Source organism: Schistocerca cancellata, chromosome 1 (genome assembly GCF_023864275.1).
Source record: "Schistocerca cancellata isolate TAMUIC-IGC-003103 chromosome 1, iqSchCanc2.1, whole genome shotgun sequence".
Taxonomy (NCBI): Eukaryota; Metazoa; Arthropoda; class Insecta; order Orthoptera; family Acrididae; genus Schistocerca; species Schistocerca cancellata.
Window position 1 is genome coordinate 825,732,025 of NC_064626.1, and position 23,571 is coordinate 825,755,595.

A 23,571-nucleotide genomic window follows, 5' to 3' on the forward strand; every position below is an offset into this window, starting at 1 on the left:
TGTAATGTGCTGCGAATACATAGAAAGATAGGTCCCTTGTCATTTAGCTACAATATAGCAGGTCAGCAACTGGAAGCAGTTAATTCCATAAATTATCTGGGAGTACGCATTAGGAGTGATTTAAAATGGAATGATCATATAAAGTTGATCGTTGGTGAAGCAGATGCCAGACTGAGATTCATTGGAAGAATCCTAAGGAAATGCAATCCGAAAACAAAGGAAGTAGGTTACAGTACGCTTGTTCGCCCACTGCTTGAATACTGCTCAGCAGTGTGGGATCCGTACCAGATGGGTTTGATAGAAGAGATAGAGAAGATCCAATGGAGAGCAGCGCGCTTCGTTACAGGATCATTTAGTAATCGCGAAAGCGTTACGGAGATGATAGATAAACTCCAGTGGAAGACTCTGCAGGAGAGACGCTCAGTAGCTCGGTACGGGCTTTTGTTGAAGTTTCGAGAACATACCTTCACCGAAGGGTCAAGCAGTATATTGCTCCCTCCTACGTATATCTCGCGAAGGGACCATGAGGATAATATCAGAGAGATTAGAGCCCACACAGAAGCATACTGACAATCCTTCTTTCCACGAACATTACGAGACTGGAATAGAAGGGAGGACCGATAGACGTACTCAAGGTACCCTCCGCCACACACCGTCAGGTGGCTTGCGGAGTATGGATGTAGATGTAGAATAATTATGAGTTTCATATGGGATAGGCACCTTCCATGATTGCAATGTCTTCTGCATCAAGCTTATATTTGCTTCATCCTACAATTTATCCTGGAGAAAGTTCTTCAAATGCAAACACAAAATTCTCTAACTTCCTAAACTTCTTGAAGACTGAGAAGATTATTAAAGGTTTTTCTGCGTTCACAGATGGAAACTAAGTTTTTTCCACAGTATGTATCTCATTCATAGTCCTCTGTCTTGGTTTAAACTTAAGTCCAAATTCTTGTCACTTTCGAATTCACTACCTGAACTTTAATCTGTTTACAGACTATATTGATAACACTCCACATTTTCTGTTCCGTTCCTACACATTTCTGAGATTACTAGAAGAACTAGGACTGTGTGGTCACTTGTCGAAGTTATAACTTCAGTTATTTTATCAGCAGCCACTGTTACTATTTTTCTCTACCATTTCTGTTTTCACCCTTTCCTGCAAATGGTTTGACGAATGTGTATTTGATCTCATCCCCATCTTCATTGGTAGTTGATGATGCTGGTAGCTATTTCAAGTCTGCCTGAACTTAAGGGGTGTAACGCCTACCACATTTTCTGAAGTCAGCAGTCAGGGAAGGAGAAAGCAAAAGCCTTACCTATTATGAGGTAACATAGCCTCAGATTGAAAATGCCATTCTGACACTCAGAAACAGTTGATGGTAAATCAGTCATCATAAGTTCGAAGTTAGTGAACTGAATTAGTTTTATATATATATATATATATATATATATATATATATATATATATATATATATATATATATATATGTGTGTGTGTGTGTGTGTGTGTGTGTGTGTGTGTGTGTGTGTGTGTGTGTAGAAGGGAGGGAGGGGGTTGCAACTTCCCTACTTAGCCCCACAAATATACTTCTCTGCATCTGTATATGCACTGTTAGAATCTTATTGCTTCATGTCACTCATTAGACTGCCATTTATGATTACACTGAGTGGGAAATCGATCAAGAACTTTATTAATGGAGATTTCATGCATGAAGGCTACTTCTTATAAGAGCTAAAATATCATTTATTTTATTTTACATAGTACGGCAATTGAACAGCCAGAACACTTTTACAGAATTGGAGCTTTTTTCCATCAAGATAAAGATAAGACAGCAGGTTGTACATGACATGGGTAACCATTCTGATTGTAAATCCCTCTCCCCCTAGGTAATACTTTCTTCCAGAAACAGCAACATTACTGTTGTTCAGGTAATCAGAAGAAACTTTTCAAGTTTGTATAAATGAATTGCAATGCACTGTATCTGATTTACAAATACAAACTAAATCTTGTGAGCCTTCCATCATCCTCAGTAACACAATACTTGATCTGTCATCTGTCAACAGGTTCCACAACTCTACACATGTATGCACCAGTAGATTTGAGGGATGATATGCAAAAGGTAGGCGACAAAATTTTGCAAACTGTGAAGAAAATTGAGACATATCTTCAGATGAAGTATCCATTGCCTGACTTGCAAATTGTTGTTTCACCTGGAATATGGTCTAGTCATGAAGGTTTTGGACTTTCTGTGTTCAGGTCAGTACACAGATAAATACTTTATTTATAACTAGCGGTACATGAACATGCTTTGCTAGCCGGCCGGTGGGGCCGTGCGGTTCTAAGCGCGTCAGTTTGGAACCGCGTGACCGCTACGGTCGCAGGTTCGAATCCTGCCTCGGGCATAGATGTGTGTGATGTCCTTAGGTTAGTTAGGTTTAAGTAGTTCTAAGTTCTAGGGGACTGATGACCACAGCTGTTAAGTCCCATAGTGCTCAGACCGATTTGAGCCATGCTTTGCTGTGGCTCAGTCTGGTTAAATGGAAAATTGCTTAATATGTACAGGAAGTGGTTATATGTCCTAATTTCCTACTTCCCCTCTCTCTGAACACCTCCTCTTGCTCCTCTCTTTGTTCATCTCCTCCTCCTTCCCCCTCTCTCTGTTCATTACCATTTCTCCTCCCCCCCCCATCTTCTCCTTCCCCCCTGTCTAACTCTCTCTCTCTATCTGTTTCCTTCTGCTCCCTCTCTCCTCCTCTCTCTGTCCTTCACCTCTCCCCCTTTCTCTGTCCATCTTCTTCTCTCCCTTCTCGCTCCACCTTCTCCTGCCTCCACACTCTGTCCATCTTCTTCTTTCCACTCTTTATGCCCATTGACCTTGAGTCTCGTTTATTGTTACAACAAATTCAGATTCTGTAGTGGTATTCTAATCGTAAGCTGATAAGCTATAAATCCAATTTTTCTGTTTGCTAACACTTTTTCACTATTAGATTTTTACATATATTTTTATATTATGCATATTAAATATATGTAGCCTATGTGTGTTAAAACACTTATTACAGGTTTTGTTGTGGTCTTCAGTCCTGAGACTGGTTTGATGTAGCTCTCTATGCTACTCTATCCTGTGCAAGCTTCTTCATCTCCCAGTACGTACTGCGGCCTACATCCTTCTGAATCTGCTTAGTGTACTCATCTCTTGGTCTCCCTCTACGATTTTTACCCTCCACTCTGCCCTCCAATACTAAATTGGTGATCCCTTGATGCCTCAGAATGTTGCCTACCAACCGATCCCTTCTTCTAGTCAAGTTGTGCCACAAACTCCTCTTCTCCCCAATCCTATTCAATACCTCCTCATTAGTTATGTGATCCACCCATCTAATCTTCAGCATTCTTCTGTAGCACCACATTTCGAAAGCTTCTATTCTCTTCCTGTCCAAACTATTTATCGTCCACGTTTCACTTCCATAGAAATACTTTCAGAAACGACTTCCTGACACTTAAATCTATACTCGATGTTAACAAATTTCTCTTCTTCAGAAACGCTTTCCTTGCCATTGCCAGCCTACATTTTATATCCCCTCTACTTCGACCATCATCAGTTATTTTGCTCCCCAAATAGCAAAACTCCTTTACTACTTTAAGTGTCTCATTTCCTAATCTAATTCCCTCAGCATCACCCGACTTAATTCGACTACATTCCATTCTCCTCGTTTTGCTTTTGTTGATGTTCATCTTATATCCTCCCTTCAAGCCACCGTCCATTCCATTCAATTGCTCTTCCAAGTCCTTTGCTGCCTCTGACAGAATTACAATGTCATCGGCGAACCTTAAAGTTTTTATTTCTTCTCCATGGATTTTAATACCTACTCCGAAATTTTCTTCTGTTTCCTTTACTGCTTGCTCAATATACAGATTGAATAACATCGAGGAGAGGCTACAACCCTGTCTCACTCCCTTCCCAACCACTGCTTCCCTTTCATGCCCCTCGATTCTTACAACTACCATCTGGTTTCTGTACAAATTGTAAATAGCCTTTCACTCCCTGTATTTTACCCCTGCCACCTTCAGAATTTGAAAGACAGTATTCCAGTCAACATTGTCAAAAGCTTTCTCCAAGTCTACAAATGCTAGAAACCTAGGTTTGCCTTTTCTTAATGTAGCTTCTAAGATAAGTCGTAGGGTCAGTATTGCCTCAAGTGTTCCCATATTTCTTCGGAATCGAAACTGATCTTCCCCGAGGTCGGCTTCTACCAGTTTTTCCATAGACTTGTACTACTGTCGTACGCGTGGGCTTCGTGTTTATCTTGGCCACAATAATGCGTTCACTGTGTTGTTTGTAGTAGCTTACCCGCACTCCTATTTTTTTATTTATTATTAAACCTACTCCTGCATTACCCCTATTTGATTTTGTATTTATAACCCTGTATCCACCTGACCAAAAGTCTTGTTCCTCCTGCCACCGAACTTCGCTAATTCCCACTATATCTAACTTTAACCTATCCATTTCCCTTTTTAAATTTTCTAACCTACCTGCCCGATTAAGGGATCTGACATTCCACGCTCCGATCCGTAGAACGCCCGTTTTCTTTCTCCTGATAACGCCGTCCTCTTGAGTAGTCCCTGCCCGGAGATCCGAATGGGGGACTATTTTACCTCCAGAATATTTTACCCAAGAGGACGCCATCATAATTTATTTATACAGTAAAGCTGCATGCCCTCGGGGAAAATTACGGCCATAGTTTCCCCTTGATTTCAGCCGTTCGCAGTACCAGCACAGCAAGGCCGTTTTGGTTAGTGTTACAAGGTCAGATCAGCCAATCATCTAGACTGTTGCCCCTGCAACTACTGAAAAGGCTGCTGCCCTTCTTCAGGATCCATACGTTTGTCTGGTCTCTCAACAGATACCCCTCCGTTGTGGTTGCACCAGGCCCCCACAACCGCACGAGTGGTTGGCTGTAAAGAGCGGACAAATTGAATAGCTGGGCGGCGGCCATTAGTGTGGTTAACTGACGCGCGGAGTTCGAATCTTTATACATCGCTTTTGGTTATAAAATGCCTTCCCTTGAGTTAGGTCACAAACATAATGCCTCATTTAAGTACGTTACTACAATATACTTTATAATTTATGAACAAACAGCAACTAGTCACTGTTTATGAATCTATCTTACGTACTACATGGAATCTGCCGTAGCTAAAAGTTATGTACTGGACCCCTAGCATATTTCGTAGTTCATTTAGGTTAGATCTACGCAAAATGCATCAAAATACTCAAAGATTTCCAAACTATATTAATAGATATTTTCTGACTCTATCTTGCTTCAGATTTTATGCCGAGAAGTGGGTTATATATGGCATAGTGCTTTGGCAACTCACGACCAAATTATCAAGTTTCAACCTTATCTAGACCATGAAAACACTACCGATCAGCCAACTTTCTTCACAATGATCAGAACATATAAAATGGTATTCTGTCGGTCGGAAATCTTGCCTCCTGACAGCGTGTAACCATTTTTGTAACAGCTGTGGTTTTGAGAAAGGAAACCTGCAAATAGATGCACAGACATTATGCTAATACCGTGTTACAAAAACATTTATTAAGCAAGTGCACTGGCATACAAAACAACTTAAAATATTCACATATCTGTGAAATGTAATATTCGTTCCTTTCTCGAATTTATTTGTACAATTAATCTCTGCACAACTCTTCACCATTATACTTCTTTTGATTGGAGCGTACAGACAGTAGAATTACGAGTAACAAATACTGTATGTACGCCCCAACAAATATACAACGTTGAATCAGGGTCTTCATAAACAACAATACTACACAAGACATCAGACTGCAACCACTAAAATGGCGTCCGGCCGAAGGTTCAAATTATCCCGCGACTGCAGCGCCATAAGTGAGTCTAGTTATTTTTTACAAGGTCTTTGGGTTGCACCTGCAGTATGGCTAAATGTATCGCTGAGGCACACAAGCCTCCCCACCAATGGCAAGGTCTATGGTTCATGGGGGGGGGGGGGCTTATTACAGTAACATATAAAAATTTTGATTAAGTTGGTCTACTCCTTTTTGAGATTTTTGATTACTATGTATACAATTGGGTAAAATTTTAAGTAAGTCTGCTAAGATCATTTCGAAATTTTTGGTAATAATGTTTCCCTTCATACACTCCTGGAAATGGAAAAAAGAACACATTGACACCGGTGTGTCAGACCCACCATACTTGCTCCGGACACTGCGAGAGGGCTGTACAAGCAATTATCACACGCACGGCACAGCGGACACACCAGGAACCGCGGTGTTGGCCGTCGAATGGCGCTAGCTGCGCAGCATTTGTGCACCGCCGCCGTCAGTGTCAGCCAGTTTGCCGTGGCATACGGAGCTCTATCGCAGTCTTTAACACTGGTAGCATGCCGCGACAGCGTGGACGTGAACCGTATGTGCAGTTGACGGACTATGAGCGAGGGCGTATAGTGGGCATGCGGGAGGCCGGGTGGACGTACCGCCGAATTGCCAAACACGTGGGGCGTGAGGTCTCCACAGTACATCGATGTTGTCGCCAGTGGTCGGCGGAAGGTGCACGTGCCCGTCGACCTGGGACCGGACCGCAGCGACGCACGGATGCACGCCAAGGCCGTAGGATCCTACGCAGTGCCGTAGGGGACCGCACCGCCACTTCCCAGCAAATTAGGGACACTGTTGCTCCTGGGGTATCGGCGAGGACCATTCGCAACCGTCTCCATGAAGCTGGGCTACGGTCCCGCACACCGTTAGGCCGTCTTCCGCTCACGCCCCAACATCGTGCAGCCCGCCTCCAGTGGTGTCGCGACAGGCGTGAATGGAGGGACGAATGGAGACGTGTCGTCTTCAGCGATGAGAGTCGCTTCTGCCTTGGTGCCAATGATGGTCGTATGCGTGTTTGGCGCCGTGAAGGTGAGCGCCACAATCAGGACTGCATACGACCGAGGCACACAGGGCCAACACCCGGCATCATGGTGTGGGGAGCGATCTCCTACACTGGCCGTACACCACTGGTGATCGTCGAGGGGACACTGAATAGTGCACGGTACATCCAAACCGTCATCGAACCCATCGTTCTACCATTCCTAGACCGGCAAGGGAACTTGCTGTTCCAACAGGACAATGCACGTCCGCATGTATCCCGTGCCACCCAACGTGCTCTAGAAGGTGTAAGTCAACTACCCTGGCCAGCAAGATCTCCGGATCTGTCCCCCATTGAGCATGTTTGGGACTGGATGAAGCGTCGTCTCACGCGGTCTGCACGTCCAGCACGAACGCTGGTCCAACTGAGGCGCCAGGTGGAAATGGCATGGTAAGCCGTTCCACAGGACTACATCCAGCATCTCTACGATCGTCTCCATGGGAGAATAGCAGCCTGCATTGCTGCGACAGGTGGATATACACTGTACTAGTGCCGACATTGTGCATGCTCTGTTGCCTGTGTCTATGTGCCTGTGGTTCTGTCAGTGTGATCATGTGATGTATCTGACCCCAGGAATGTGTCAATAAAGTTTCCACTTCCTGGGACAATGAATTCACGGTGTTCTTATTTCAATTTCCAGGAGCGTATATCATATTTACCTATATGGTACATGTATTTAAAAAAAGCTGTATTAGGATACAAGCGTATTTGAATGCCACGTTGTATGAAAATTCGAAGTCAGTTGATCAATTACTTTTTGAGTTTTGTGTGCACAACAATGAAGGCTGAATTTTTATATACTGGGTGCAACAAAAATGTACATCACAAATTACAGGACACATTCCTCATTCATAGATGAAGAAATTATCTTATATGAACATCGGTCTCGAAATGCTTTGTTTCCATGTTACAACTTATTTTTCTCCAAATCATTAATAATGGAAACACACAAGAACAGAATGTTAGAATCGTAGGGAACAGTGTCACTCTTAGTGACATCTGGTTATGTTGTGCACCACCAGTGTTTTGTTTCACACATCCCCATCGCCACACAATGTACAACATTGTTTGTTTACAGGTAACATAAACTGTTCTAATGATCAATGTGGTTGTTACAAGCACATGGGTTACTATGTTAATCACAGACTTGGCTCATGCAGTTACAGTCTACACAAATGGAGAGGTAGGAGACATACATTTTATGTATGGATTAGCTGACAACAATGGTACTCACACTCAACATTTGTATTAGGAGAGATTTCCAGGATGAAGTTGCACTGTCAGGAAAACGTTTGAGGCCACTGATCATCCGTTTTGGGAAAATGGGGTATTTAAGCTGATACTTGCGACCAGGGAAGGCGTAGACAAATGAGGACACCGCAACAGGAGACGGCAGTTCCTCATGCCATTGAACACAACCCTAGTGTCAGTAGAAGACATATAACTACAACACTAAATGTTGACCATATAACTTTCTGGTGAGTGTTACTCGAGGACCAGGTGTATCCATACCATGTACAGTATATGCAGGTCTATTAACAGTTGTTTTTCCTGCAGGGTACTCCTCTGTGGATGGCTTATCCAAGAAAGTGTCAGCGCTAATTTTAATGCAATGGTGCTGTTCGCAGATGAGGTATTGTTTCAACGAGATCAGATTGTAAGTTTTCACAATCAGCATGTACAGGCAGACATTAGTCCTCATGCAACTGTTGAAGCAAGTCATCAACAAAAATTTTCTCCCAAAGTTTGGGCTAGTATTGTTGGTGAATGTTTGGTAGGGCCTCAGTTTCTTTCACACAGGCTCAGTGGACAAAATTATCATAATTTTGTAGAGAATGTTCTACCAGATGCGTTAACAGATGTGCCTTTAGTTGTGCAACAAAACATGTACTTCGTGCACCTCCTAATTTTAGCGTTAAATTGTCCATCAGCTTCTAAATGACAAATTCAGTGACAGATGGATAGGTAGAGGTGGAACAATTGCCTGGCCTCCATGCTCGCCGTATCTAAACCCACACAACTTTTATTTGTAGGGGTATCTGAAAGGTCTTATGTATGGAACCCTAGTACGTGATGTTCAGAGTCTCTGGTCATTGTTATGGAAGGCTGCGACACTATACACAATACTTCATGGACATCAGCACATCTGAGATTCATTCCAACAACTGGCTGATGCATTTATCAATGCCCACAGAGTGCACAGTATACGTCTCCTGTGAGAAAGAGTTGCATGTGGTGTGCTGGTGCATTCTGTTCATATGTGTTTCCCACGGTTAATGAGTTGGAGGAAATGAATTGCAACATGGAAACAAAACATTTCGATAACCATGTTCATGTTACATATTTTATTCATTTATGTGTGAGGAATGTGTTCTGCAGTTTCTGCTATAGATTTTTGTTACAGTCTGTAAGCAGATTACCATGGCCACCAACATTGAATGTTCTGATTTATTAGATGCACATTAAGTAAAACAAATTCACTCATCTTTACCATCTTGTGTAAGAGATTTTCTGTTTAAACCCTTCTCATCTTCTTCCCAGTTCGATAAAGTGATTCAATATAGAAAAAATTTCTGCAAAAAGTCAGAAAATAGCTTTTTTTCGGCCGCCAGAATTCTTACTTCTTTTTATTAGGTTTATGAATACATTTTGGATTCATTGCCACACTGTGACAAATATGCAGCCTTTATTTATATGATAAAATTATGGAAGGATATCACACTTTATGACCTTGCCTCAAAATCTCATGGAATTAGCATATTCCATCATCTGTGATCTGGGTTCCGTGCTATAGATTCCGTTGTTCCCAAGAAAACTAAGGGATTTTTTTTCAATGTTCTCACTGAAGCTGAAAATGGGAATTTATTTGCAACCACAAGCAAGTTCCCAGACATTGCCTCAGTGTCATAAAATGTCTGATCCACTGCAAGTTTCAATTAGAAAATTACAATTTGATATCCTTACGCCGGCAAGCTAAAATGTGCAGTGCTTATGATAAAAATGTGTCATATGATGGTACTTCACACCATCTGATTGCAGATTGACACTCAAGTGACAATATGGCGGCGAGTGTAGATTGGCAGAATACTGGGTCCGAACAAAAGTACAAAAAGAACGAGGAAAAGTGTACAATGTGTAATAGTATCGATGTATATCGCGAGTATTTGTGTTTTTCGTGCTACAGCATCACAAAAGTAACGGAAAAGAATAATGAAGCCAGAAGAAGGTACCGAAGAAAACTTCACACATAGAGCGCCCACATCATCTTACGACGAATCAAATGAAACAATACGTTCGGACGTACAGCAAAAGGTGTAATGTGCGCGGTATGTAAAACTGTGTTCCATTTTAAATGTTAAATACAGATCCAAAACGTAAGATATAGTTCTGCTCAAAATGTCTCACAGACGATTTAGTTCACAAATTTAACGGAAAACACTGTTCAAACAATGTTATCTCAGTGTTACTGGAGGAGATAAAGCTTTTAAAACACGACCGTAACAAAGGCACACAACAGAAGGCAAGTAAATCGTATGATAAATTTCACTCAGATACAAGAACTTGTATCAACACTAAAACAACTTATAGCGTGTGTAAAAACTACGAGAGAGGTGGCAAAAATGACGTCATATGCATTGTATGCGAAAGAGAGCTCAATTTACTGTACGAAAAACTCAATCCGTCGCAAATAACACAATATCAGGGTGGAAATGTGATACCGGTAACAGCAGAGAGTTACCAAATTCACCAATTCCTTTAAAAAACGGATATGACCTCCAAAGTACAGTAAGTGACGACTCTGCAACATAAAGTGCTACTGCAAACATTTCAGATACCTAAACCAGCCGTTTCTGCACCTGTGAAGATTCGCAAACTACGACAACATGTACCTACGTCGCAGCAAAAAATTCATGATCGCTTGATGATATTCTAGCAGATAGCCATGGACGTGGAATCGCCTCACGTGTTAATGAGACAGCAATTGTGAATGACACGAGATCTGTCAAGCCAGGAGCACCCCTCTCAGAAATAATGAATGCTATCCATCATAACGAAACTATGGAGTTATCTTCAAGCGACTTTATAGATCTGTTTGGCGGCTCAAACGATATATACAGAAACGAAACATCCACAGCTTGCTCAGAATTAAGGAAACAACTAGTTCATATGTACCACACAAGCGTTCTCTTTGTGACCATTCCCACTACTACGATTTGCCACATTAGACTTGTGTAAACAAGGAGATCAGAGCTGCCAACGACCTTCTTTCTGATATATGCAAGCAATTCAAAAACGTTGATATTGTTGATATCAGTGACATTGGGCACAGGTTTCACACATCACATGGCCTTCACTTGAACAGTCTAGGAAAGGAAATTGCGACCCAGAAATCACTGGAAAAAATCAAGAGGCACCTCCAAATATCTGCAACACAAACAGCAGTATCAGTAAAATCACCAAAGTCAGTTGTAGCAAGTACAACACAAATGACAGCAGAAGCATTATCAACCCCCCTCCCCCCTACCACCATCACCAACGACAACATCAATGACAACAACAGAAGAAACAGCAATAACAACTGAACCTACATCAACAACAGAAGAGCCAAGGAAAAACGAGCATCAGTTACAGCAGCAGCCCCACCTCCAGCAGAAACAGTGTCAGTAAAAAAAGCAGACACAGGCACTGTACGAGAAACCATGTCACCAACAGCAGCAGCCACTGACTTCCAACAACTGTAGCAGCTGATCAACACCGCCTGAGGAGGCGCCAAAGGCTAGGTACAGCTGCTTCACTTAGTGATGATTTTTAATGGCACCAAACGAAGAACAGGAAGAGATTGTGACAAATCAGCCTGAAGAACTGCAGATAAGCGTCAAAAATCCGCAACAAAGTAGCACTTCACCAGGTATTGACAAAATAACGAATACTTGCAAAACTTTCAAGATAATAAGTCAAAACATTCAGTGTCTCAAGAATAAATTTAGAATTAGAAGTCGCCATAAACAACTTTGTAGATATCTATTGTATTTGTCTATCAGAACATTGGTAGAGGGTCAGTGAATTAAGTCTTATAAATATAAGCAATTTCGATTTAGCATCTCATTATTGCCGCAGTGTTTGCATATACAATAGAGCTAGGCTCCAGTATGAAATTAGATCTGAAACGTACCATCTAAATATCGAGAAACATTTTGAATCATCTGCGACAGAGCTAAAATCTGAGAGAAGCGTAAAAAATTGTCATATCAATATTCAGGTCACCACTAGGTGACAAAAACATATTTTTTTAAAAATCTGGAAGCAGTGCTGAACATTTTGTATAAAAATGAAGAGAACCGGCAGTGGCGCTGACTTACGGGGGCAAGGTATTTTGTGCCCCCCCCCCCCCCCCCAATAGTTAAAAGTAGGGGCCACCACCACCCCCACCACCCCCCAGTATTCAAACATGCATTTCTCACCGCTCTCTCCCCCTTCCTCATCCTTTACTGGGAAATTTGTTAAAACTTGCACATACATTTTTGCATAATAGTATTTGATGATTGTGTAGGAAAAAAATACCGATTTTACTTTACAAGCTATTGCGTATTCCTTTCTGTTATTCCTCCAACCTCTGCATATGACGAACTGTCGTGACAGGGTTTGTCCCCCAAATCTGTACTATTCGCACACTTTTACTGTATGGAGGTATGTGGGGAACGAAAGCTCACCATGCGCTCGCAGCGCTTTGGCTGCTAGGACGGGCTCCACTTCCTCCCACAGCAGCCTGCTGGCAGCTTGTAAAAGAAACTAATGAGCAATAGTGACACCGAATTTGATGGCGATCGCTAGAAGGACTAGGTAACGTTAAAGACTCTTGATTCATTTTTGTGAATTCTATTGACAATCACTAGGCACAACACCAAACAAATCAGCACCGGCTCCAGGGATTTTGCCGCTCCGCGCGAACATGTCAAGCGCCCCCCCCCCCCCCCCCCCTTTTCGACATAGTCGCCTTTTCCCACAATATATTTCATACATGACGCCTTATTTTCACATATCACACGCATTCGTCTCTTTGTTGTGAATATGCCTTTAAGATCAAAGCATCAGTCAGTGATACGTTTACAGTGCAATACAAGGTGTTACAAAAAGGTACGGCCAAACTTTTAGGAAACATTTCTCACACATAAATAAAGAAAAGATGTTATGTGGACATGTGTCCACAAACGCTTAATTTCAATGTTAGAGCTCATTTTAGTTTGTTCTTCCACCTACGCTCAATGGAGCACGTTATCATTATTTCATACGGGATACTCTACCGGTGCTGCTAGAACATGCGCCTTTATAAGTACGACACAACATGTGGTTCAAGCACGATGGAGCTCCTGCACATTTCAGACGAAGTATTCATACGCTTCTCAACAACAGATTCGGTGGCCGATGGATTGGTAGAGGCGGACCAATTCCATGGCCTCCACGCTCTCCTGATCTCAACCCTCTTGACTTTCATTTATCGAGGCATTTGAAAGCTCTTGTCTACGCAACACCGGTACCAAATGTAGAGACTCTTCGTGCTCGTATTGTGGACGGCTGTGATACAATATGCCATTCTCCAGGGCTGCATCAGCGCATCAGGGATTCCATGCGACATTTCCTGTAACAAAGTCATGCTGGTACGTTCTGTTGCTGTGTGTTTCCATTCCATGATTAATGTGATTTGAAGAGAAGTAATAAAATGAGCTCTAACATGGAAAGTAAGCGTTTCCGGACACATGTCCACATAACATATTTTCTTTATTTGTGTGTGAAGAATGTTTCCTGAAAGTTTGACCGTACCTTTTTGTAACACCCTGTATATTCAACGAGTTAAAGTTTTAACTCGTTGAATACATTTTAAGCCATTTTTGTGGGAGGCAACGTTTCTTTCGTAAATCGGATCACACTGTTTCTGTACCATAGATAATTTTCAATAAGACCCTTGATATTATGAATAATTTGTATTTCCAATTTATTCTCACATTCCTTCATTTACGCAAGATGGATTTGCCGCCCCCAAAAATCTGCTGCCCTGGGCGATGGCACGGTTTGCCCCTCCCCCCGGCCCCCTCCCTAGAGCCGGCCCTGACAATAATCGACACTATTGTTACATGGTTACTTCTTGTTAGGCGCACAGTAGTGTTACGCAGGCTGCTGCTAATGTTGGCTGTGAACGTAAATATTCTCGAACTGGGCATCGCCAGTGGTCAGTTAGTCTTACTGTAACTCGGTTCAGTTGTTAATCTCTCGTCGCTTACTGTCCAGTTTAAAATGGACAAGTTTATAATTAGGAAAAAATGTGACAATGTGGCAAGTGTTAGCGATGATGAAGCTAGACCCAGTGTTAGTGGTGCTGTGTGTGACAACAAATCTTCAGTTTAGGAAAGAAATTAAACAGCACAATTCTAGCACATTGGATCACCAATCACAGCTGTCAATTATAAATTTTCACCAATCACCAGAAATTTTATCTCCACCAAGTTGTATCTCAGTCCTAGGTAATTGCATTGATGAATTAAAGTCACCCAACCCAGTTGACATAATCTGCCTCTCTGAACACCATGTGACCACTGGTATAGCAACTAGGCCTAAGCACAATGAGAAACTCAGACAGGAGAGTACTGCAAATGTTAGAATAAGGAAAGGTTCTCATAAAAGTATAATTAAAAATAATGTAAGTATATTTCATCTAAATATTGGGAGTTTAAAGAATAAAATAGATGAACTTCTGGTTTGTTTAGAAGCTTTAGAAGCTGAGGATGAAATAGATATACTATGCCTGTCTGAGCATCACATTGTTACTGATATGGATAAGGTAAATGTAAGTGGATATAAGCTCTCTGCACATGTAATGAGAGAAAATATGGAGAAAGGAGGAGTTGCCATATATGTCAAAAGTTATCATTGTGCAAAAAGTATAGAAACAAAAAAGTTTTGTGTAGAGAAACATATAGAAGCATGTGCCTGTGAGCTTGAATTAAATAAAGGTACATTTACAATTGTAACTGTATATAGATCCCCATCAGGAAATTTTCATCTATTTCTGAAAAATTTGGACTCCTTGTTGTGCTATCTGTCAGACAGGGGGAAGCAAATTATTATTTGTGGGGACTTCAATGTAGATTCTCTGAAAGAGGGTAATAGGAAAAATGACCTTGAAGTATTACTCGATTCTTTCAATTTGACACCCGTTATTGATTTTCCTACTCGGGTGGTAAAGGATAGCAGCTCACCGATAGATAACTTCTTTATAGACCAAGATAAGTTTAACCAGATAAATGCTCAGCCTGTTGAGAATGGTCTTTCTGATCATGGTGCACAGCTAGTTACAATATATGACATAGCTCCATTCAGCAATACTAAACAGTCCTCCAAAGTAGTACGTTCAGTCAACGATTTAACAATTGCAAATTTCAGGGAAAGCCTACAGCAGTTAGACTGGGATGAGATGTACTGTGAACCTGATGCCAATTTAAAATATAATTTATTTCATGACATTTTTGTAAATGCATTTGAAAACTGCTTCCCCAAGAAAATAGTTAAATATACTCGTAAGAAACCTTGTAACAAACCATGGCTTACTAAGGGTATAAAAATATCTTGTAACCGGAAAAGGGAAATGTATCTGACACAAGAAAGAGTAGTGACCCAGAAACTATCAAACATTATAAAAACTACTGTGTTATAGTAAGAAAAGTTATTAAACATCCAGAAGTATGTGTATCATGTCTGAAATCAGCAACTCTGATAATAAAATTAAAACAATTTGGAATATTATTAAAAGAGAAACAGGTCAACCAAGAGCACAGGAAGACAGTATTACCATCAAATTGAATGAAAACTTTATGAACAAAAAATCAGAAGTTGAAAATATTTTTAATAATCATTTTCTAAATGTTGTGGTTATAGTAGGATCCAGGTGTTCATTAGAAGATGCTAGGCTGTTAATGGAAGAGGCCATACCTATGCAATTTGATACAATTGAAATCTCACCCACTTCTCCCTCTGAAATTAGGAAAATAATAAACTTGCTTAAAAGCAAAAACTCACATGGAATTGATGGCATTTCCAGCAAAATACTAAAAGCTTGTTCTCAACAGATAAGTAAGATTCTCAGCCACCTGTGTAATAGCTCTCTGGAACAGGGCATTTTCCCTGATAGACTGAAATATGCTATTGTTATACCTTTGCATAAAAAGGGGGATAGATCTGATGTCAACAATTACCGTCCAATCTCCCTTCTAACAGCTTTATCCAAAATTTTTGAGAAAGTAATGTATTCAAGAGTAGCTTCACATATCTGTAACAATGAAGTACTAACAAAATGTCAGTTTGGTTTCCAGAAAGGTTTTTCAACAGAAAATACCATATATGCTTTCACCAATCAAATTTTGAATGATCTGAATAACCGAACACCACCCATTGGGATTTTTTGTGATCTCTCAAAGGCTTTTGATTGTGTAAATCATGAAATTCTGCTAGACAAGCTCAAGTATTGTGGCATGAGTGGGACAGTGCACAAATGGTTTAATTCGTACATAACTGGAAGAGTGGAGAAAGTTGAAATAAGTAGTTCTCATAATATGCAAAGATCAGCACATTCCTCAAACTGGGGAACTATCAAGAATGGGGTTCCACAATGGTCAGTCTTGGGTCCTTTGTTGTTCTTAATATATATTAATGACTTGCCATTCTATATTCATGAAGAGGCAAAGTTAGTTCTCTTTGCTGATGATACAAGTATAGTAATCACACCTGACAAACAAGAATTAACTGATGAAATTGTCAATACTGTCTTTCAGAAAATTACTAAGTGGTTCCTTGTAAATGGACTCTCACTGAATTTTGATAAGACACAGTACATACAGTTCCGTACAGTGAATGGTATGACACCATTAATAAATATAGACCTTAATCAGAAGCATATAGCTAAGGTAGAATATTCCAAATTTTTAGATGTGTCCATTGATGAGAGATTAAATTGGAAGAACACATTGATGATCTGCTGAAACGTTTGAGTTCAGCTACTTATGCAATAAGGGTCATTGCAAATTTTGGTGATAAACATCTTAGTAAATTAGCTTACTACGCCTATTTTCACTTGTTGCTTTCATATGGCATCATATTTTGGGGTAATTCATCACTGAGGAATAAAGTATTTATTGCACAAAAGCGTGTAATCGGAATAATAGCTGGAGTCCAGCCAAGATCATCTTGCAGACATTTATTTAAGGATCTAGGGATATTTACAGTAGCTTCTCAGTATATATACTTTCTTATGAAAATTTGTTATTAACAACCAAACCCAATTCAAAAGTAATAGCAGTGTGCATAACTACAATACTAGGAGAAAGGATGATCTTCACTATTCAAGATTAAATCTAACTTTGGCACAGAAAGGGGTGAATTATACTGGCACTAAAGTCTTTAGTCACTTACCAAATAGTATCAAAAGTCTGACAACAAGTATTTAAGAAGAAATTAAAAGAATTTCTGAATGACAACTCCTTCTACTCCATAGAGGAATTTTTAGATATAAATTAAAAAAAAATAAAAAAATAAAAAATAAAAAAAATAAAAATAAAAAACACAAAAAAATGAAAAATTTGTTATATTAACTTAAGTATGTTGTTAAATTAACTTTATTATGTCATTTATTGGAAAATTTGACTCGTTCCACATCATTATGAAATATCGTATTCATGATCCATAGAACTACTATTAATCTAATCTAATCTAATCTAATAAAAGACACAGATAGTGGCGTAAGTGTGGCGATGACAAAAAACACTGTTCCCCCCAAAAAAACAACGCTGTTATCAGCCATCTTGGAAACAGCAATTTGCATGGATCGATTACAATAAGGTAAAAGATGTTATTCTTTGCAAAATTTGCAGACAGATGTTTGAAGAAAATCGTTTTCAGTTTTCTCACAAAATGGAAAAAACTTTCATGGAAACTGTTTTTTCAAATTGGAAGAAAGGAGCAGAAAAGTTGAAAGCGCATGAAGCAATGGCCTGCCACAGAGAAGCAGTACTGAAATTCAAATCCTTAAAATCGAATGTCAATGTATTTAACCAGATATCCAAAGAAAAACTGACACAAATGAAAGAAAACCGAGCTTCTTCACCAAAAATTATATCTCCGTTACTTAGCAGTGCAGGGGCTTGCAATACATGGCCGTATTGATGAAACAAGTAACTTTGACAATTTATTATGCCTTCGATGTGAAGATAACCAGCTACTTTTAATATGGCTACAGCACGAAACTTGCAGATGGACATTCCATGATGTGCAAAACGGTATTTTGGCCATTTTAAGTCATACACTTCTTAGAAAATTATTGGAGGATATCAACGGTGCAGAGTATTTTGCAATAAAAGCAGACGAAACAACAGACATAGCCACCAAAGAGCAATTTAGTATCTGCATAAGATTTGTTGATGCTTTGCTAGAGATAGAAGAATATTTTTTAGGGCTATACTCAATACAAAGTACCACAGCTAAGGTTCTGTTTGATATTATTATCGACATTTTAAGACGATTTGATTTGCCTACATCTAATTGTAGGGGCCAATGCTTTGACGGTTCAGCTAACATGGCCAGATTATATAATGGTGTCCAGACAAAGTTTATGGACATGGAGAAGAGAGCTATGTTTGTGCACTGCCTTGCACACTGTTTAAATCTAACACTACAAGACACTGTGAAAGCAGTTCCAGAATGTCAAAATGCATTCAATATTATGAAGGACTTAATATATTTTGTGAGAGATTCACCTAACAGATTAGATCTTTTTCCTCACCTGAAGGAAGATGCCTCTACAAATTTGAAACCACTCTGTTGTACAGGTGGGCTGTAAGACACTTGTCAATGTCTTCAGTTTTGTCCAACTATACAGAACTTCATGAAATTTTTCTAAATGTTTCAAGAAATGACAATTCAGACACTGGGGCCAAAGCAAACGACTTTTTGATTAATGTGCAGACATATGATTTCTTTTTCATGTTATCACTTTTGGTAAAACTGTTTGGTCACATTGATACCATGAATATAGCACTACAGAGGAAATCCTTACACTTAGAGGAGGCCAATAAGATGATTTCCACTCTTGTAACTTCTATAAAATTTATGAGAAACAATTTTGAATCATTCTGGGGTGAAGTAACTTCAAAATGTCAAGATATGAATGTCGATTCCCCAAAATTACTCCATAGAGAAAAGTCCCTAAGAAATACGATGACTCCATCAATCCATCTGTAGAAACATTCACCAAAGTATGTGACAAATATAGAAGATTGTATTTTGAAACAATGGATACATCCATCAGCTTCTTGGTATCATGGTTCAAAACTCAGTCATTCATGTTTGTAAATCAAATTGAACAATTTCTTCTTAGTGATAACAAACATTCATTCGATATTTTATTTTTCTATGAATCAGGTATAGACAAAGAATGCTTGCTTCTTCACCGAAGCATGTTTCATGAGATTATCGAAAGTAGTGATTCTGTGAATATTAGTTCGTTGGATGACATAGTGAAATACCTAAAACAGGAAAACCACCTGTTTGACCTACTGCCTGAACTAGTGAAATTCATACGTGTAGTGCTGACGATTCCAGTAACGTCCTGCACCGCTGAGCGATTGTTTTCTTGTCTGCGGTGCTTGAAAACGTATCTTCGTTCTATAATGAGGCAGGATCGTCTTAATACCATCGCCCTTCTCAACGCCCATTGAGATGAATCCATGAAACTCGATCTTGATACTATATGTGCCAAGTTCATATGCAGGAATGATCTGAGGAGGAGTACATTTGCCATCAAAAATTAAAGTATGTTTCTTCAACTTCATTTATGTACTTGTTTTGTACCACTATACTCCGACTGAAATGACATTGTGATTGACGTTTCAGTGAGTCGAGGGGTAGGGGCTAGTCGCCAGCCAATCGTAGTTTGCATGATTTTCAGCTGTTTGCATTTTTCATTATCCTCACAATCTTTTGTTTCTTGAAAGTTGTTATGCTGTGAGGGGAATTTCCCAAGAATATAATGTCATAACTCAAAAGGGAAAGCATGCGAGCATAATACACCTACCTCCTTCAGTACTTGTGTTGCTCCATACAATTCTGATTGCATAGATCATTTTAGATACTGGTAGCTTAGAATTTAAGAATGTGGTGTGGGAATTCCATTTCAGATTGTCTTGTAAGTAAACAAAGCAATTTCGTTTCAGTGACACTTAATTTTTTGGTTTTCCAAAGAAATATTTGGTTTTAATGGATTTCTAATTTTGTTGTGTGTGGAATTGTATAGTGGCATTTTTTTCTTCTTTTTTTTTTTTTAAGGGTTAATCAGTAGCCTATTCCTCACAAACCACTCTGACATCTTTTCATTTGTGACTTCAGCATACAGCCTGAGAGCCTTTCTATTTCCAACTACAATCAATGCACTGGTGTCATCTGCAAATAGGACTGGTTTGGAGTGTCGAACATGTAGATGGAAATGCGAAGTTATCTGTCAAATGTAGTACCTAATAAAATGATTCTTCCCCCCCCCCCCCCCCTCCCCCACACACACACACAAATATTTTCAAGTCAGTGCCTTTGAGTGAACGTATTACTATGTGGGGATTTTAACATCAACCTGTTAATTGAAAAGGAAGCAAAAAGACAGCTTTATGGACCCCACTAGAACAACAGTCATCTTCGTCCCTAATATCAAAAATGATGTTACTGAGGCACAAAATGTAAACTTAGGTCTTTCAGACCACAACGCACCAATAACATGCATAAATTCTTCTGTACCTGAGGTGGCTAAATTCAAGTGGGAATAAAAAGGCACTTCTACCCAGAAAATGTCAATATTTTTATTCAATCGTTAGCAAAAGAAACCTGTGGAAGATGTATTCTCAAAATCATCAACTGATAAATCATTCAATGCATTTTATAATACTTTCATATCCACATTTGAGATGTGTTTTCCAAAAAAACTGACAAGAATTCAAGTCATGCCAAGGAACAGCAGCCAAGGATACCACCTGCTATCAAAGTATCCAGCCAAAAGCTAAAACTTCTCAATCAACTGAGAAAAGACAACCAAGATGAACACTTTGCAGAATATGTTAAGACATGTAAGAAAATTTATAAGAAGGCAATTAAAACAGTCAAGACAATGCACAATGACAAAGTAATCATAGAGACAGCAAACAAGTCAAAATCAATATGGAATATAGTAAGAAAGGAAACAAACAAAAGTGTTAAAAAGCAAGATGACACTGTATTAAAAGATGATGGTGGTTTGTTACTCAGAAATGGTACTCTAGCGAGTTACATAAATGACTGTTTCATAAACACTCCACTCAATTTGAGTAAAAAACTTTGTTAGTAATAGTAGTACCTCAGTTCAAAGAGAGCAAAGTGGCAATTCAATATTGCTATGTCCCACAAATAAAGTTCTTAAGATAATAAAAACAATGAAGAATGAAATGTCCTCTGAAATTGACAAGATACTAGTTTCAGTCATAATTAAATGTGCTTGTGTCATAGCAGAAGCATTCTCACATACCATAAACATATCATTAACAGAAGGGCCATCGCAACAAAAATTAAAAATTTCAAAAATAAAACCAATGTATAAAAAGGGTAATATATGTGAAGTGGGAAACTATAGACCAATAGCTTTGTTATCTGTATTTTCAAAAATAATAGAGACTGTCATGAGAAATATAATTACAAATTTCCTCGAAAAATTCAATCTCTTGTCTGTAAAACAACCTGGTTTTCGTAAAGGCATGAGTACAGAAACAGTAATTACCCAATTCATCAAAAACATTGTAAATGGGCCTTGACAGAAATAACAGTACAGTAGGAATAAACTTGGACTTTTCGAAGGCATCCGATACTGTTGATCAAGATATCTTGCTAGACAAACTAGAAACTATTGGTTTACGATGAATTGCATTAAAATAGTTTCAGTCATATTTCCACAATACAAAACAGGTAGTAGAAATTACCTCAGCAAATAATGAAAACCAAAGCATTGTGTACAGATCGGACATGCAGACTGTAACAATTTGAGTACCTCAGGGCAGCATTTAGGACCTCTCTTATATACACTCCTGGAAATGGAAAAAAGAACACATTGACACCGGTGTGTCAGACCCACCATACTTTCTCCGGACACTGCGAGAGGGCTGTACAAGCAATGATCACACGCACGGCACAGCGGACACACCAGGAACCGCGGTGTTGGCCGTCGAATGGCGCTAGCTGCGCAGCATTTGTGCACCGCCGCCGTCAGTGTCAGCCAGTTTGCCGTGGCATACGGAGCTCCATCGCAGTCTTTAACACTGGTAGCATGCCGCGACAGCGTGGACGTGAACCGTATGTGCAGTTGACGGACTTTGAGCGAGGGCGTATAGTGGGCATGCGGGAGGCTGGGTGGATGTACCGCCGAATTGCTCAACACGTGGGGCGTGAGGTCTCCACAGTACATCGATGTTGTCGCCAGTAGTCGGCGGAAGGTACACGTGCCCGTCGACCTGGGACCGGACCGCAGCGACGCATGGATGCACGCCAAGACCGTAGGATCCTACGCAGTGCCGTAGGGGACCGCACCGCCACTTCCCTGCAAATTAGGGACTCTGCTGCTCCTGGGGTATTGGCGAGGACCATTCGCAACCGTCTCCATGAAGCTGGGCTACGGTCCCACACACCGTTAGGCCGTCTTCCGCTCATGCCCCAACATCGTGCAGCCCGCCTCCAGTGGTGTCGCGACAGGCGTGAATGGAGGGACGAATGGAGACGTGTCGTCTTCAGCGATGAGAGTCGCTTCTGCCTTGGTGCCAATGATGGTCGTATGCGTGTTTGGCGCCGTGCAGGTGAGTGCCACAATCAGGACTGCATACGACCGAGGCACACAGGGCCAACACCCGGCATCATGGTGTGGGGAGCGATCTCCTACACTGGCCGTACACCACTGGTGATCGTCGAGGGGACACTGAATAGTGCACGGTACATCCAAACCGTCATCGAACCCATCGTTCTACCATTCCTAGACCGGCAAGGGAACTTGCTGTTCCAACAGGACAATGCACGTCCGCATGTATCCCGTGCCACCCAACGTGCTCTAGAAGGTGTAAGTCAACTACCCTGGCCAGCAAGATCTTCGGATCTGTCCCCCATTGAGCATGTTTGGGACTGGATGAAGCGTCGTCTCACGCGGTCTGCACGTCCAGCACGAACGCTGGTCCAACTGAGGCGCCAGGTGGAAATGGCATGGCAAGCCGTTCCACAGGACTACATCCAGCATCTCTACGATCGTCTCCATGGGAGAATAGCAGCCTGCATTGCTGCGAAAGGTGGATATACACTGTACTAGTGCCGACATTGTGCATGCTCTGTTGCCTGTGTCTATGTGCCTGTGGTTCTGTCAGTGTGATCATGTGATGTATCTGACCCCAGGAATGTGTCAATAAAGTTTCCCCTTCCTGGGACAATGAATTCACGGTGTTCTTATTTCAATTTCCAGGAGTGTATAATTGGCCTATCAAGATCCCAATCAGTGGTACACACATAACGTTTTTTGGTGATGACGCAAAATTT

At 40.5% G+C, this 23,571-nt stretch overlaps 1 protein-coding gene across 1 annotated transcript in view; it reads left to right on the forward strand.

The window, feature by feature from the left end:
* LOC126188583 (thyrotropin-releasing hormone-degrading ectoenzyme-like) overlaps positions 1-23,571 on the forward strand; it is a 270,383-nt gene that overhangs the window by 27,965 nt on the left and 218,847 nt on the right. Inside the window, exon 3 of the mRNA XM_049930188.1 lies at positions 2,068-2,260. Coding sequence (XP_049786145.1) covers positions 2,068-2,260 — 193 coding nt within the window. The remainder of the gene's footprint in view (positions 1-2,067; positions 2,261-23,571) is intronic.